General features: G+C 44.5%; 1 protein-coding gene across 5 annotated transcripts in view; it reads left to right on the top strand.

Moving 5' to 3' along the window:
* Positions 1-16,225, top strand: part of FRMD4A (FERM domain containing 4A) — a 491,624-nt gene that overhangs the window by 284,560 nt on the left and 190,839 nt on the right. For 4 of the 5 annotated variants that reach the window (XM_059910391.1, XM_059910396.1, XM_059910410.1 and 1 more), the window contains exon 2: positions 11,202-11,267. In XM_059910391.1, the coding sequence (XP_059766374.1) occupies positions 11,202-11,267 (66 nt within the window). Of the gene's footprint in view, positions 1-7,678; positions 7,768-11,201; positions 11,268-16,225 lie in introns of those variants that run through there. The other variant, XM_059910400.1, reaches the window with a different exon arrangement.

Below are 16,225 nucleotides of genomic sequence, written 5' to 3' on the forward strand. Positions count from 1 at the left end.
GGGGAGGGCTGGACCTCCAGGTGCTCTGTGTGGGTGGAGTAGCCCCTTTACCCGGGACCAGGGCCCCGTGGCCTCTGCTCTGTGAAGACCTGGTACTTGCTCAGCGCTGGGGACAGCTACCCAGATGTTGCCCGCCCAGGCCATTGTCCTCTCCCATCCGGCCACAGCGGCAGACAGCCTGGCATGAGTGGCCGAAAGCTGCAGCCTCACCCAGGCCGTCCTGCAGGTGTGGAGGTGGGGGCGTGGCAGCAGTTGATGAAAACCGGGTTCCGCCCTGCAGGGCAGGACACGTAGTCTCTCGTCTCCCTGACACTGCTGCTCAGAGGAGTGTCACCTTCCCTGACTAGAGACTTTTTTTCTTTTTTTTTTGGCTGCGTTGGGTCTTGGTTGCTGCACACAGGCTTTCTCTAGTTGCGGTGAGCAGGGGCTACTCTTAATCGCGGTGCGCGGGCTTCTCATTGCGGTGGCTTCTCTTGTTGCGGAGCACGGGCTCTAGGCACGTGGGCTTCAGTAGTTGCAGCACGTGGGCTCAGTAGTTGCGGCTCGCGGGCTCTAGAGCGCAGGCTCAGTAGATGTGGCTCACGGGCTTAGTTGTTCTGCGGCATGTGGGATCTTCCCAGACCAGGGCTCGAACCCGTGTCCCCTGCATTGGCAGGCGGATTCTTAACCACTGCACCACCAGGGAAGTCCCCTGACTAGAGACTTCTAAAGGTAATATTGAGCCCACTCTGTGCCATGCACACTCTATGTGTGTTAACTTAGGTATTCCTTTCAGCAGCCCCACGAGGTTGGCACAAGGATGGTCTCCATTTCATAGACTGGGGAGTGAGGCACAAATTGGCAAAGTGCTTGTGGGGGGTTACACCCAGCTAGCCCCCAGCGAAGCTGGGATAAGACACGAACCCAGGTGGTCAGGCCCCAGAGCCCTCCTCCCATCCTCTGTAAACCCCGGCTCAGTGACCTGGGGAGGACAGGAGGGAAGGCTCCAGGCCTGGCATTGTAGCTGCCAGCCAGGGGTGGGGAAATCCCCCCACGGGGAGGAGAAAGCATGTGTATCAGCACAGCTGAGTCTGCAAGAATGAGTGAAAGTCATGTCCGTCTTCCCCTCAAGCCAGTGACCTCTGAGAATCTAGATGGTGCTTCCTTTGGTCACCGCTGTGTCTCCAGCCCCTGTCTTGGTGCGTGGCCTGGACTAGGCTGGCAGGGATGGTCCTTTGTGTACATGAGGGAAGAGAAAGTGTTTTCCAGGCAAAAGAGACAGCATGGGCCAGGCCCTGAGGTAAGGGTGGCCCTCAGGGAAACAGAACTCAGAAGTCCAGGGCAGGTGAGTCCTGGACTTGGACTGGTCTTGGAATTGCAGGGATGGGGCCTGGGGAAGGAGAGCATTTGAAAAAACCAGATGTGGTGAGGTGAGGCCAGATCTCAGAGGGCTCGTTATCCAGCGTTCAGATACTCATCTCTCACAAATGGTAGCCACGGTGCTAATCAACGAGGGATGTTTTATAACCACGTCGGGAATCTCCTCCTCAGGCCTTTATTCCCCAAGGCCTTCCATCCAGATCTGCTCAAGAGTCTGCTGGCTAGACATTCCCACCTTCTGTTTCCGGCCGGCCTCTATCCAGGCTGCCTGAGACTCCCTCTCTGGTCGAAACTCCCAACTCCCCTTCACCTAGGAGAAAGCTCTATTCCCTTTGCCCATCCCTCTCCAAATAATAATAACAATAATAATGGAATGTCAAGTAGCATGGAGTCTCCATGGATCTTCAGAGACTTTAGTTCTTCTGGTTGCAGAACCAAAGCTTTGTGGGACCCTAGGCCTGGGTAGAAAGCAAAAGTTGCCTGTAGATGTGCTGTGAATGAGGTGAATATGGGTTAATATGTGTATTTTGGGTAGAATAATGGATTGAGATCTTGCTAATGTACTCAAAAGGGTGGTCAAGAAAATCCTGTCTTCGGAAGATGCTCTGGCAGTGGCAGGAGAAAGGACAATCAGGTTATCGTTCTTTCAGTGTCCAGCTGGTCAGAATGTAATTCAGAAAGCTCTGCTGCCTTCCAGGGGCTGGAGCCCTCACCTGCACTTCCGTTAACTTCTGTTAACTTCTGTTGACTGAACTGCAGTGGCTTCACTGCTCTGTGGTCGCCAAGGTGGTGTCCTTGGTGCATAACCAGGGACCCTGCATGTGGCTCTCGCAGTGTCCCTTTCCTCCTGACCATTTAGTCAGAGGGTTGGCTCTCAGATGGGGGAGAGCAATCATCTGTCACACTCTGGCCCTGGGCTGAAATTCCCCACTTGGGCCTTGACCTTCTGTATCTGAGACGCACCTGTCCGACTCCATGTCTATAGCTTGTCCTCAGATTGCAGTGTCTTGTTGGAAGGGGAGAAGAGTCCCCTCCTTCCCCACATCCCACAGCGGAGCTCTGGGTAGGAGTTCCTCTCCACTGGCGTCACACGAGCCCATCAGTGGAGCTCCCTGTCTGTCCTCTTCTCCGACCTATCTGAGTCTATCCCTTGTCTTCTCAACTTTAGGCCCGGAGACCGATTATTAATGTTTTTTGACCCTCTCCCCTGCAGTCCCATCTGGAGAGGAATGATGGTCCAGTAGGACTTGTGGCTTGATCACACACAGCAGTGGTCTGCAGGGTGGCACAGTCGGGGACTAAAATGGTCCACCTGTTACCGGGTCCAAGCTCATGCTGCTTGCTGCATGACAGGCCAGTAAATCAAAAGATGAGTTGCTGGGGTAATGGATAGCGACTTTATTCAGAAAGCCAGCAGGTCGAGAAGATGATGCACTCGTGTCCCAAAGAACCAGCTTGCCCAGGTTGGAATTCAGGCTTCTTTTATCCTAAAAGGGGAAGGGGTGTGGTTGGTTGTTGCAGACTTCTTGCTGTCGGAATCCTTCATTCTTGCAGCTGTCCCCATAGGTCTGGTCACAATGTTCCTATAAACCTCCAACAAGACAAATGTTGTTATGACCCAGCAATCCCACTCCTGGGCATATACCCAGAGAAAACCATAATTCAAAAAGACACATGCACCCCAATGTTCACTGCAGCACTATTTACAATAGCCAGGTCATAGAAGCAACCTAAATGCCCATTGACAGACGAATGGATAAAGAAGATGTGGTACACATATACAATGGAATATTACTCAGCCATAAAAAGGAACGAAATTGGGTCATTTGTAGAGACGTGGATGGATCTAGAGACTGTCATACAGAGTGAAGTAAGTCAGAAAGAGAAAAACAAATATCGTATATTAACACATGTATGTGGAACCTAGAAAAATGGTACAGATGAACCGGTTTGCAGGGCAGAAATAGAGACACAGATGTAGAGAACAAACGTATGGACACCAAGGGAGGAAAGTGGCGGGGCGGGGCGGGGGGGTGGTGGTGTGATGAATTGGGAGATTGGGATTGACATGTATACCCTAATATATATAAAATAGATAATAATAAGAACCTGCTATATAAAAAAATAAAATTCAAAACATAATGCAATTAATGGATTTGGGAAAAAAAGACAAATGTTATTTTCTGTTCTGTAACTTTTTATCTCTTAGGAGTGGAAAAGTTATACCTTTAAAGGTCAGAGCCTTGAGAATGGGGTATCCTGTGTATTGTAGGCTGTAGGCAACATTCTTTCAGTGACTAACTTGCAGGAAAAGCAATAGGATACAAAGGTTAAAGAAAAAGGGACAGATCCAATATGGAGTCAGATTTGATCTTCCCTGTGACACACCTGCCCACGCAGCCCTCCGCTGTCCCCAAGCCCTTAGTACCCACACAACACCACGACTCCTCTTCTTGTGTCACCAGAGAAAACCCAGTTTCCTTTCGCTGGAGGCAGAGAGACCCGGGCAGTAGCCACACCTCAGTCTGCTTTCCAAAGATCCTCCAGTGAAACACTGGCCGCACTCATGACCTCATCAAGTGCACACTTGCAGCGGGTCAAGCTTTGAAGAATGCGAGGCTGTTTCCATTCATTTTTTTTTAATATTTATTCATTTATTTATTTATTTGCTTGTGCCAGGTCTCATTTGCAGCAGGCGGGCTCCTTAGTTGTGGCTCGCGGGCTCCTTAGTTGTGGCATGCACGTGGGATCTAGTTCCCTAACCTGGGATCGAACCCGGGCCCCCTGCATTGGGAGCACGGAGCCTTATCCACTGCGCCACCAGGGAAGTCCCTTCAGTTCTTATATTACATTGCATTGCCATGTGAATTTGTTTATAATAGGGCCACGCATTTAGTCACTTTCATCTGGGTTTTATCAGTTCTGACTGTATTCAGCAGCCAAGAACCTCAAGGACATGCCTGTGTGTGTCCTTCTGAACTCAGGAGACTCATAATAAAGGCAGAGGTGAAATAACTTGCCAGAGGTCATGGAGCAAAACTGGGACCAAGTCATTCTCTCTGAATCAGACTTCTGCTGTCTAATACTTGGTATCTCCTTTCTTTCCATTAGCATCTTTGTTTTAATATGATGTCACTTAGAGACAAAATAAAGGTAATAAGCTTGAGATAAATCTGACAGAGGGAAAAATCATAGTAAAAATGGACAATATACCTTTATAACTTTTTTTAAAGGTTATAGGCAGAGGCCCTTCATGCACTTTTTTTTTTTTTAACATCTTTATTGGAGTATAATTGCTTTACAATGGTGTGTTAGTTGCTGCTGTATAACAAAGTGAATCAGCTATACATATACATATATCCCCGTATCTCCTCCCTCTTGACCCTCATGCACTCTTATTATAATGTATGAAATATACACTCTAATAACCTATTATATTATATCTGGTGTGTCCATGGTACAGGTTAGGTGTGAGCAGCAGATGGATGGATATTTTTAACAACTTTTAATTAGAAATCCTTTCTATCTGTGTAGTTATTTACTGTGGGGTTGACTTTCTTGAGGCCACTGTGAATGTGTTGCATTTATTCGTCTCCTGGATGTGACAGCTTCATAATGATTGCGACTCTGGTATCCTGTGACTTTCTGGTACTTAGGAGAGTCCTTGGGTCCTCATTTATCTGCAGAGGAAACTGAAGTGGAGAGAGGGATGTGACACATTGAGGTGACCCAAACAGCAGAAGCCCCAACAGTGAGTTTCCCTGGGAACTTGTAGTCATGTCTCTGGAATTTCCTTCCGAGCCACAGAATGGCCTGGGTCAGAGGGCAGATTGTGAGGTGCTGCTGTCATACTTCTGGCATCCTCGGGATGCTCCGTGGCTTCATGGACTGTGCTCACAGGACGTGCTCTAAGACTTACATCTCTAGGTTTGGGCCTTGGCTTGGACACTTCAGAAATCGGAATTTTCTCTTTGATGATAACGTTTTAAAGGGTCGGATTTCGGGTTGTTTGGGGGAGGACTGACAGTTCTCCAAAGTGTGCTTTGGAAATGTGAATTCTTCGTTTTGTGCAATTCCAGTGAGTCTTTAATATTTCTTATTTTATTGTCCCATGAAGTGTTGTCTCTAAAATGAATCTGAATCACAACTTGGTAACTAGTGCAGAGCTGTAAACAAGTAGGCACGTGGTAACGTTTCTCTCCTCCCCCTCCCTACCCTCACCCCAGCCCCCAGTGTCTTAGTGATAACAGTTCCAGTATAAATGAGTCTCAGGAAATATTATGGCAACATGTGTTAATTGAATGTATTTTAGTTTTTAGTTTTTGAAATCGTATGTTTTTCTAAGTTTATTATCTGTTAACCCTGTTGTCATTTGCACAATTGCATTAGTTTTCTCTGAAATTATTATGAACAGGGGAACTAGGGTTCTTTCTTCAGAGTACTTCCTCCGCATGTATATACCATAGTAGATGATACATTTGACAAGGGGCAAGAAAAAGGGGAGAGTGGACATCCAAGAAGTGACTCAAAGAGGGAGAGAGAGGAGGGGGTGATGGGTAGAGAAAGAGGTGATAACAAGAGGCATATTGAAATGGGGTTTACTTAGTTTTGAATTTGAAGAGAAAACATTCCTAATAAGACATATTTTCACGCGCTGAACCCTGTACCCCTCCATGTAAAGCTCTTCAGAATCGCCCTTTGCGGGAGTTTGTTGTTGCTGGTTAGGTGGTTATTTGTTTTTCGATAATGCCCTGCAGAGGGGCCTCCTCTGTCATGTTTGGACAGAACCCCCTTCCGCCATCAGGAGTGTGTCAGGCTCCGGTAGATGGAGGCCCTCAAGCACAGGTATTTATAATCCCCGCCTTTTGGATCCTGTGCTCCCTGAACCCCTTCTGGGAAGCACAGTCTGTCTCCCATGAATTCCTCCCGCAGGGAGAGAAGGTGTGAGACTTTCGGTCTTGAGATTTCTCACATCTGTGGACAATCATAATTCTCATTTGTAAATTAATTAGTTTGATTTGAGATGTTAAGATATAGGCAATCTAAGAAGAATTTGCTGAGAAGGAAGCTTCTCGAGCTCCATTTCCTATGGCTGACCTCAAAGTGTCCTTCATTTTTCTAGATTAAGTTTCTTTTTTTACATTTTTTTTTTTAAATTTATTTATGGCTGTGTTGGGTCTTCGTTTCTGTGCGAGGGCTTTCTCCAGTTGCGGCAAGCGGGGGCCACTCTTCATCACGGTGCGCGGGCCTCTCACTATCGCGGCCTCTCTTGTTGCGGAGCACAGGCTCAGTAATTGTGGCTCACGGGCCCAGCTGCTCCGCGGCACGTGGGATCTTCCCAGCAGGGCTCGAACCCGTGTCCCCTGCATTGGCAGGCAGATTCTCAACCACTGCACCACCAGGGAAGCCCTCTCTTTTTACATTTTTTAACTGAAAAAGAAAAAAGATGTGAAGTCATATTTGGGTAGGGGTGGGGATAGGGGACCACCCATAAGCCTATCAACCTAGCACATCAACTGTCTTATTTTTGCCTCTTCATTCCTGTACATGTTCACGACAATTTTATTGGCTGCCTTTATAGTACACGTCTCATATTCTACTATGTTCACTTAAGCTCATGTTACAAATGCATTTCCATGTTTATATGTAGTTTTCGTGATTCGGTGTGTGTCTTAACAGCGAAGTTGGATAAGTGGGGTGGACACCTCACTTTCAAAATAACACTTTTCTGTGTATCCTTTGGGGTCACAGTGCACTCGGCGGGCTTCTGCTTGGTATGGAATTGTACCGTAACAAGTCGATTTATGGCTGGAGCGGTAGCCAGCTGACATCTGCAAGAAGCCTTGTTCTCCAAAAGCATTTCCTTTGAGGGTAATGCCAGCCCTCCAGTTGTGCCTGAGCAGCTGAAAACAAGAACAAGGAAAGCAATATTTGTTTACAATTGTTAGTATTCAGAAGAAAATTTCACTACGCCCAGGAAGCCAGACGAAGCTGCAGATGTCCAGTCGCTCTTTCTCCGCACACACCCAGGATGGCAAACTTCTTCCGAACTGATGACGAGAACAGGCTGCTCCGATCTCCCATCCGTGCAGAATAGACAGGTCTCCCTTTTGAGAAGAAAAGCCACAGCTGTGCTGTCAAAAGAAAGTTGTGCTTTCAAAGATGTGATGATTCAAGGTTGAGTTTCGGTTTAGACTCACTTCTCTGTGCTGACTTTTCTCGGGGACATTTTGCCTTCCAAAAGGGAGGCAGCTTGTAAATTTCCTATTAGAATAGGGAGTGTGCTTATAAATTCCTCAGGGCTTAGTAGTGAGATTTTGTTGAAGAGGAGAATGAAGTTGGAAGCTCCTTGGGTAGATCTTAACATCTGGATGCATAGCTACTTCTTTAAACTGCTGAGCAGATAAGGTGAGATTAAGGGAATGGGAATTGTATGTTTCAGATGAAAATGAGAATCTCACGATACACTTTTAGGTATGGGTATGAACTTGGGGTCATGTCACACTTTGCATGCTTGGAAATATTTTGAGAAAATGATAGGCTACCTCTTCTTTATGACTGTGATTAGAACTTTATTTGATACAGTAATGTCTTGGGTACCAATTTTCCTTGGTTTTTATACAGCTTATTAGAACGTGAATAAGTAACTCAAGAACGTGTTTATACCCTTAACTTTTTACAGTAAAAGGAAGTTCAAAACTTTGTGCTTTAAATATGCACAGGACAAGCAGAATTGCTCTCTAAAAATTCCTTAAAATTGTCCCCACACTTCAGAGAGTTTTCTCAAATTGTTAATAAATGTTTTTGAAGGAATTCCAAAATAATATGCCAGATGGTTGTAGCACTCTCCTTTCTAGAACTCCCTCTCTGTTGATCTTGAGTTCTTCCTAATGAGAACTCAAGTGCTGAATATCTAAAATGCTATCCAAAGTACCTGTGCAGTTGCTGTCAGCTGCCCTATTGAAACTTGAACATTTTGGGTGCACTTTTCTTTTTTTTTTTTTTTTCTTTTTTTGTCTGCATTGGGTCTTCGTTGCTGCGCGTGGGCTTTCTCTAGTTGCGGTGAGCGGGGGCTATTCGTCGATGCGGTGCACGGGCTTCTCATTGCGGGGGCTTCTCTTGTTGTGGAGCACGGGCTCTAGGCGCTCAGGCTTCAGTAGTTGTGGCATGTGGGCTGCAGTAGTTGTGGCTCGCAGGCTCTAGAGCGCAGGCTCAGTAGTTGTGGCGCGTGGGCTTAGTTGCTCCGCGGCATGTGGGATTTTCCTGGACCAGGGCTCGACCCGTGTCCCCTGCATTGGCAGACGGATTCTTAACCACTGCGCCACCAGGGAAGCCCTGGGTGCACTTTTTTGCTAAAAGAATAATTTATACATTTTGGTATGGAAGCATGTATTTTAGTGTAATTTTAAATTATAGTAGTTTTCTTTGAACTTAGAGGGGTGAATGATTGAGATGAAGCTGATGGATTTTTTTTTTCCAGCAAAGTTTTTTATTTACTTTGTAAAAGTTGTTTTCTTTTTTAAAATTGAGATATAGTTAACTTATAAGATTATATTAAGGCATGCAACATAATGATTCGATATCTGTATATATTGTGAAGTGATCACCACAGTAAGTCTAGCTAACATCTGTCCCCATATATGTTACAAAATTTTTTTCTTGTGATGAGAACTTTTAATATCTGCTGTCTTAGCAACTCTCAAATATACAACACAGTATTATTCATTATAGTTAGCATGCTGTACAATACATTCCCAAGTCTTATTTATTTTAACTGGAAGCTTGTACTTTTTGACCGTCTTCCCCAGTTCACACCCCCCCCCCCATGTCCATCCCCTGTCTTTGGAAACCACCAGTGTGTTCTCTGTATCTAGGGGCTCATGGTTTTTTGGTTTTGTTTGTTTGTTTGTTTGTTTTAGATTCCACGTATAAGTGAGATCATACAGTATTTGTCTTCTTCTGTCTGACTTATTTCACTTAGCATAATGCCCTCCAAGTCCATCCATGTTGTCACCAATAGCAAGATTTCCTCTATTTTACGGCTGAATCATATCCTTATGAATCACTGTGAGTGACAATATATATGACTTGATGGAAGCGTGAACAATAATATGACTTCGATGCCTTCTTCAGGGGAAGGAGAAAGAATTCTCTCGTAGGAGTACGCCGCAGCTTTGCACGTGCCGATGATCAGGGAATGAGCCGGGTTGGGCAAGAAGAGAAGAAGCCACCTTCTGCGTGTTTCCTGGAGGAGGCGCTTCCAGGAAGGGACTCTGATGCCCATGTAGTGAGGCAGGGCCGGAATCAGCCCATGTGCATCCTTCCTTTGGATCTGCATGAAGTGGCCGGTAGCTGGGGAAGAAGAAGGTGGCTTCAGTGGGGGCTACAGTCAGATAAAAATCCAAGGACCGAAAGGAGTCCTTGGGTCTTCTGGCCCTGGCAGCTGTACTGGGGCAGCTCAGGAGCACCAGCTGTTATATTTTCAGGAATTTTGTGCTCCGCTTGTAAAACGTGGGCATTATTAACACTGAATTATATAAACTTACAGTTAAATAAATCATATTAAAAACAAGGGTAATGAATACTATAATAACCACATAAATCCATCCACTTCCTAATTATTTTACTGTCCTTTGCTAGCATCTACACTCTTGAGGTGTGTGTATTGGTTTTTGTTTTGTTTTGTTTTGTTTTGAACTTACTAGATTACTGGTTTATTCTAAAAGGACAAAACTCAGGAACAGCCAGGTAGAAGAGATGCACAGGGAAGGTACGGGGAAGGGGCATGCCCTCTCCCAGCGGCATTCTGTCTGCAGGTGGTGTGTGTTATATCTGTCTGTTAGAAACACTCAGTGTTGTCCTGACAGTAGCTTGAAATCAGAGATGGTGACGATACTTGGAGCGGCAGGACACTTTTTGGTTAGAGTGGTGTCCAGCTGTGACATCTACCAGAAGGCTTGCTCTTCAGAGGATTTCCTTTGAGGGTGATGCCAGGGCCCCAGCAAATGCTACAAAGTAAAACTCTCTCCTTCCAGAAAAAGCCAACTGTTAAACATTCACCAGCACCCCCACTGGGCCTGCCCACTCGCTTTTGTATCTGAGATTGGGGTGCAGAGATGAACAGAGGCTTGTTCAAAGTCCTGCAGCCAATAATCGGCAGGGCTAAGATTTGACTTGGGTCTTCCAGTTCCTGCCAAGATGCTCTTTCTATTACACAGATATGTTAGTGGTGAAAGGCACAAGGGTCAGGGGTCAAGTTCAGCTGTGAGCACTTATCTCCAGGGTTCCTGTAACATAAGTGAAAGCTCTGTACGGAGTAGAGTCATAAATGAGGAGAGGGGATGATTAACACAGAAATCAAATGCCGTTACCAGTGGGGTGGGTCGTCTGCTCCCTGCGATCAGTTAGGGGGATAAGTCGAGAGGTGCAGAGACCAGATACTGAACTGTGTCCCTAATGCATGGTGATAAAATTATTGAACGGAAGAATGACTCAAGAATGAAGAACATTTATCACCACCTGATATTATGTTATATACGCATTTGCTAATTTATTTTACATCTCCCCCGTAAGAATGTAAGCTCCATGAGGGCAGGGACCTAGTCTTGTGTGCTGCTATACACCCAGCTCTCAGAATAGTGCTTGGCACACAGAAAATGCTCAATAAATATTGTTGAATGAATGAATGACCCATTCCTGGCCCATCTTGGCCTCATATGGCTCCAACTCCCAGGAGAAGTTTTGCCCAGAGGAACGTGCCTGGTGACATCCAGCACTGGGGACCCTCTAACCTGTGAAAGGTCGCTAGACTCTTGGTGACCATCATTTGTCTTTTTTCTTAGATGACGGAAGGCCGTCGATGTCAAGTACATCTTCTTGATGACCGGAAGCTGGAACTCCTAGTACAGGTAAATGACTTTCGACCAACTTTCTAAGTTTCTTCTGTGACTGATATAGTTCAGACTTTGATTCAGCTGAAGGGTGGGTGAGAATATAAACTATTTTAAAACCTCTATTAAAATCTACGAGTGAGGACTGGGGCACACCGTGGTATTCGTGTGTGTGTGTGAGTGCTATTTTTGTTCATTCTGTTTCTTTGTGCACCACGCCTAAGGCATTCGAGGCCAGATGTAGATCTAACCTATTGTTACAAATCTCTAGAAGAGGAAATTCCACAACTGCCATTAACTAATCTTTCTACATGGAAGGAGTTAACTATAATATAACCTAGAGAACTCTTGCTACAATTAAGACTGATTTTGTCATCTTCCTGGCTCAGAGGGGATAGAAAACAGTTTGTTGTTTTCAAGTTACGCCTTCATAGATGTGAAGAAAGAAAAACGATCCCTTGGCTCTGTCTTCCCTCTAAGGGCTCAGTAACCCCCGACCCCCTCCCATAGGTCATCACTGTCATTGCCGTTGACCATCTATATGTCAGTTAACACACAGGAAATCAATCCATTTATCCCCAAACTAAGAACATATCAGTGGCGAGAAGTCAGAGCAGGAATTGGAATCATAGACCCTGGTTTTGTTCAGCTTCAAAAAATATCTATCATTGTTTTCCTCAAAGCCCCAAAGAATGAAGTTTCCAAACTTGATTTAAAGAACTTAATTCTAAATCTGTTGCTTGCTTCCAGCTTTTCTAACTCTATTTGCTTGATATTCTCCAATGTCTATAAAATTCTCAGGGCAGTGCTCCTTATCCCCCCTCATATTTCGCCCTGAAGAAGCTACAGTACATCAGGAGGTTGAAATGATGCCCAGACACTCAGATCTCTTACGTGTACTTGCTGCTGGGATTTGAAAATGTTCAAACTGCTAACTTAAAGAGTGAATAGTTTTAATAAGATTTCAATTATAAAGGTACTACAAATGCAGTGTAGGAAAGAGAGAAACCGTAGGAAGAAGCTCAAAACCATAACATACTAGTTTGACTACTATTCTCACTTTGGCAGATTTCTTTCCAGCTTTTTTCATGTTTGTATTTCTTACATGGTTGTAATCATAATGTGTGACTAATTCTCTATTTTATTTTTTTCACTTAACGTCTTTCATTAGCCTTTTCCAAGTTACTTAAGTTGTCATCTTTGTTAATAGCTGCATAAATTCCAGAAATGGATATTCCATTAGTATCAAATCGTTTACCCATTTGGGTCCATTGAAGGTTTCTTTACAATTTTTCCACTATTACAAGTAAATGCTGTGATTAATTTATCTACCTGTGTAAGGTTCTTTCACATTTTGGATTACGTCCTTGTTAGACTAGATTCAGAGGATCACATTCGTATTAAGAGTTAAAACCTCCGCTTGGATTTGGAGGGTGGGGCAGTGGACAGGACTGCAAAGTGAGCAAGATCTCTTCAATTAGCAGCGTCACTAACTAACAAAGCACTTGGAGCTTTAAATTGTTAAGAATCATCTTCAGATGCTTAGAGGTGAGTGGTCTGGTGTGTTTTAGATGCTTTTTTTAATACCAACTCTTAAAGGCTTAGAAAGCGGCCACCCTCTTAAATAGGAATTAAGACCTCAAGTGGCAGTGAAATGACAATCCGTTGGCCAGCCTGCCCTGGGAAAGTATGATTGGGGGCATCTGAAGTGGACCCGAGTCACAGAAAAGAGATGTAATTACTGATGTACAGCAGTTTTGAAAAGGTCATCCTCAACCCTTCACCATCAAGAAAATGTTGATTTAGGCTAAACAAGAGAAGTTCATACTCTTCCCATCCCTTTTTAGAACATGCTTCAAATGTTATTCCCTCTTCCTAGAACACTCCTTCCTGTACCCTCACCTCTGTCCCTGGATGGTTTCTGTTAAACTTTCAGTTCACAGCTTAGAAGACACTTTCCCCCCACCAAGGCTTTCCCTGGCCTCCCTGCCCCTCCCAGGTCTGGGTCTTACTGTTACCAAACCAGACTTGGGTCTACTCTCCTGCATGCAGTAAAGCTGACTGCTGATACCAAGTTGTGGTGAAGGGAAGTGCAGCATTTATTGCAGGCACCAAGCAAGGAGTTTGGGCAGCTAATATTCAAAAGGCCTGAACTCCCAATGGCTTTCAGGGAACGGTTTTTAAAGACAGGGTGAGGAAGAGGGTTGCGGGGTGTGTGATCAGCTCATGGACATTCTTCTGATTGGTTGGTGGAGAGGTAATCGGGAGTCAACATCATCAACCTTCTGGTTCCAACCAGTCTGGGGTCTGCGTGCTTGTGGTCAGCGTACAGTTAACTTCTTCCACCTGGTGGGGGGCTTAGTGCCTCCAAAACAGCTCAACGGATATGGTTCAGAATATTATCTATGGCCCTTGAGTCCTTGATTTTGTTTAATGGCTAAACGATTATTATTTTCTCTGGCTTGACTGTTTTCCTTTGTTTTTGCATTTTCTCACTTCTCTGATTAAATTTGCTCTTTGGAACTTGGGGAAGGCCTAGGAGGCTAAAGTTCTTCTATAAACAAGAGGCAGGCGGAGGACATGGGGTGTCTGTCCCGGGAAGGCCCCTAGGGTCCTGCTCAGTGACATTAGCTGTCACCCTTCCCCCTGAGGTTTCCCTCTTACTGTCACAACTCATCACAACTCACTGCCATCGCCTGTTTACTTGTCAGCATTTCCCAGAGCCACCAACAATTTGAGGGCTGGGTCTGTGTCATGATCACTGTGGGTCCCCAGCGCCCAGCCCAGTGCCTGGCACATAGGTCACTAAATAAATCCTTGTAGAATGAAAGAATGGGCAAATCCTAAGATACCATGGAATTACCTCCCCAAAGGACCATAGAACCAATTGCTCTGCAGAGAACCAAAGAAAAACAAAAAACAAAAAACAAAACCATGGAAGCAACCTAAATGTCCATCGATGGAGGAATGGATAAAAACAAGATGTGGTGCATATATACAATGGAACACTACTCGACCATAAAAGAGAACAAAATAATGCCATTTGCAGCGACATGGATGGACCTAGAGATTGTCACACTGAGTGAAGTAAGTCAGACAGAGAAAGACAAATACCATATGATATCACTTATATGTGGAATCTAAAAAAATGGTACAAATGAACTTATTTACAAAACAGAAATAGAGTTGCAGATGTAGAAAACAAACGTATGGTTACCAAGGATGAAAGGGAGGTGAGGAGGGATAAATTGGGAGATTGGGATTGACATATACACACTACTATATATAAAATAGGTAACTAATAAGGACCTACTGTAACCAGACAACCACAGAGATTATTTCCTGCACCGGTGCAGACCTGGCCAGTGTGAATGGAAGCATTTCCCTTCTCTGGGTTACAGAGCACCATGGCGATAATCCCAACGTTGAAGGCTTATTATAAAGCCATTTGAGATTACGTAGTGGAATCTGCACATCCAAATTCCTGTTGACCTTGAGTAAATCCCACATTACCTGTACAGGGGAAAGAACAAAGGTCAAGAGTGCACGTACGGGAATTTAATATTCGAAAGGCTTATCCCTAAATCCACAGGCAGGTCCCTGACACCCATGACATTACCATGTAACTCCCTAAGTCCTTAAATTGCACTTAAGGACAGCTGGAACGATGCTATGACACAAGGATGTCATTCAGTAACAAGTCAGGCCTTCAACTTTGGTCATCCATTTGGACTTTGTTCAGCTGCGTCACACTCCCATCCAACCCGGAGACAATGGCATTTGCTCTGTTGCCCAAAACTGTTTCAACCAATTAGAAATGTACTCGAAAAAGCCTGCATCAAAATGAGAGAGGCCACCATCGTGTACGTCTCTCAATCAACCTCTTCTTGATGCTTCTATAACCAGACAAGAGGGTGCCATGCATGTTTTGTATTAAACTGAACTTCTCACATCTGGTCTTCATACAATTATTCCTTTAAAATGACTTTCTTCACTTTTTTTCTGACCTGAATGCATGTTTAAGGGAGCATTTTGGAAGCAAAGAAAGAGAAATGTGCTTTAGCCTTAGTGAGAGTCATTGCAATAAGATGGAGAAGAATTTCCTGACAGTGAGGGTCGGTTGGTGGAGAACTGGAAGCCATAAATGGGAAGATTCTGGGCCCTTTCTCTTGGGTTTTTTAAAAATAGAGTAGATTTTCGCTAGATTGGAATGCCTGAGGTGTGGTCCTTCCTTATTAGGGTCTCTTGAGGCTTATGATACTATATGACATCCTGTCCTACAGGAAGAAAGGCCAGTGCAAGAAAAACAGACCTGTTTTTTAAAGCCCTTTCCCAGCACTTTAGATGAGTGGGTATTATGCTCTGTTGGCAGAATTTCTTCCCTTTGATGATAGAGTGAATTAGAGTCCTCTCCATCCCCCAACTCTGCCACAGTGGGAGCTGTGATGTGGGGCAGATCCTAGGATTACCGTGTCTCTCTAACCCCATCTCTAAGTGGCCATTGGCAGCACGTTTATAACTGTCTACTTCATTAAAATAGAGGAACAAAGTGTCCTGTGATTCTGAGAAATGGAACAAACTTCAACAAGTCAGTGTTTTTCAAGAGAATTAAAGATAGTAGCTAGACTATTGTTCTAAGTTACATGGTGTCCCTAATCTTGAGAAAACCAGTGGGACAGAAACATCAGGAGAGATTTAACGCTGCACTGCAGAGTACATTGGAGCCCTTGAAATGTGGCCAGTCCCAATTAAGATGGGCTGTGAGTGTAAAATATGCACCAGATTTTGAAGCTTCATATTTTTTTAAATAAAAGGAAAATATCTTATTAATGATTTTTATATCGATGATTCCATGCTGAAATGATAATATTTGGGGTGAGATGAAAGAAAATACATAATTAAAATTAATCTCACCTATTTCTTGTTCCCTGTTTCATGCGGCTACTAAAAACGTTAACATTTCCTGTTGGGCTCCC

The sequence above is a fragment of the Balaenoptera ricei genome, chromosome 2 (genome assembly GCF_028023285.1).
Source record: "Balaenoptera ricei isolate mBalRic1 chromosome 2, mBalRic1.hap2, whole genome shotgun sequence".
Taxonomy (NCBI): Eukaryota; Metazoa; Chordata; class Mammalia; order Artiodactyla; family Balaenopteridae; genus Balaenoptera; species Balaenoptera ricei.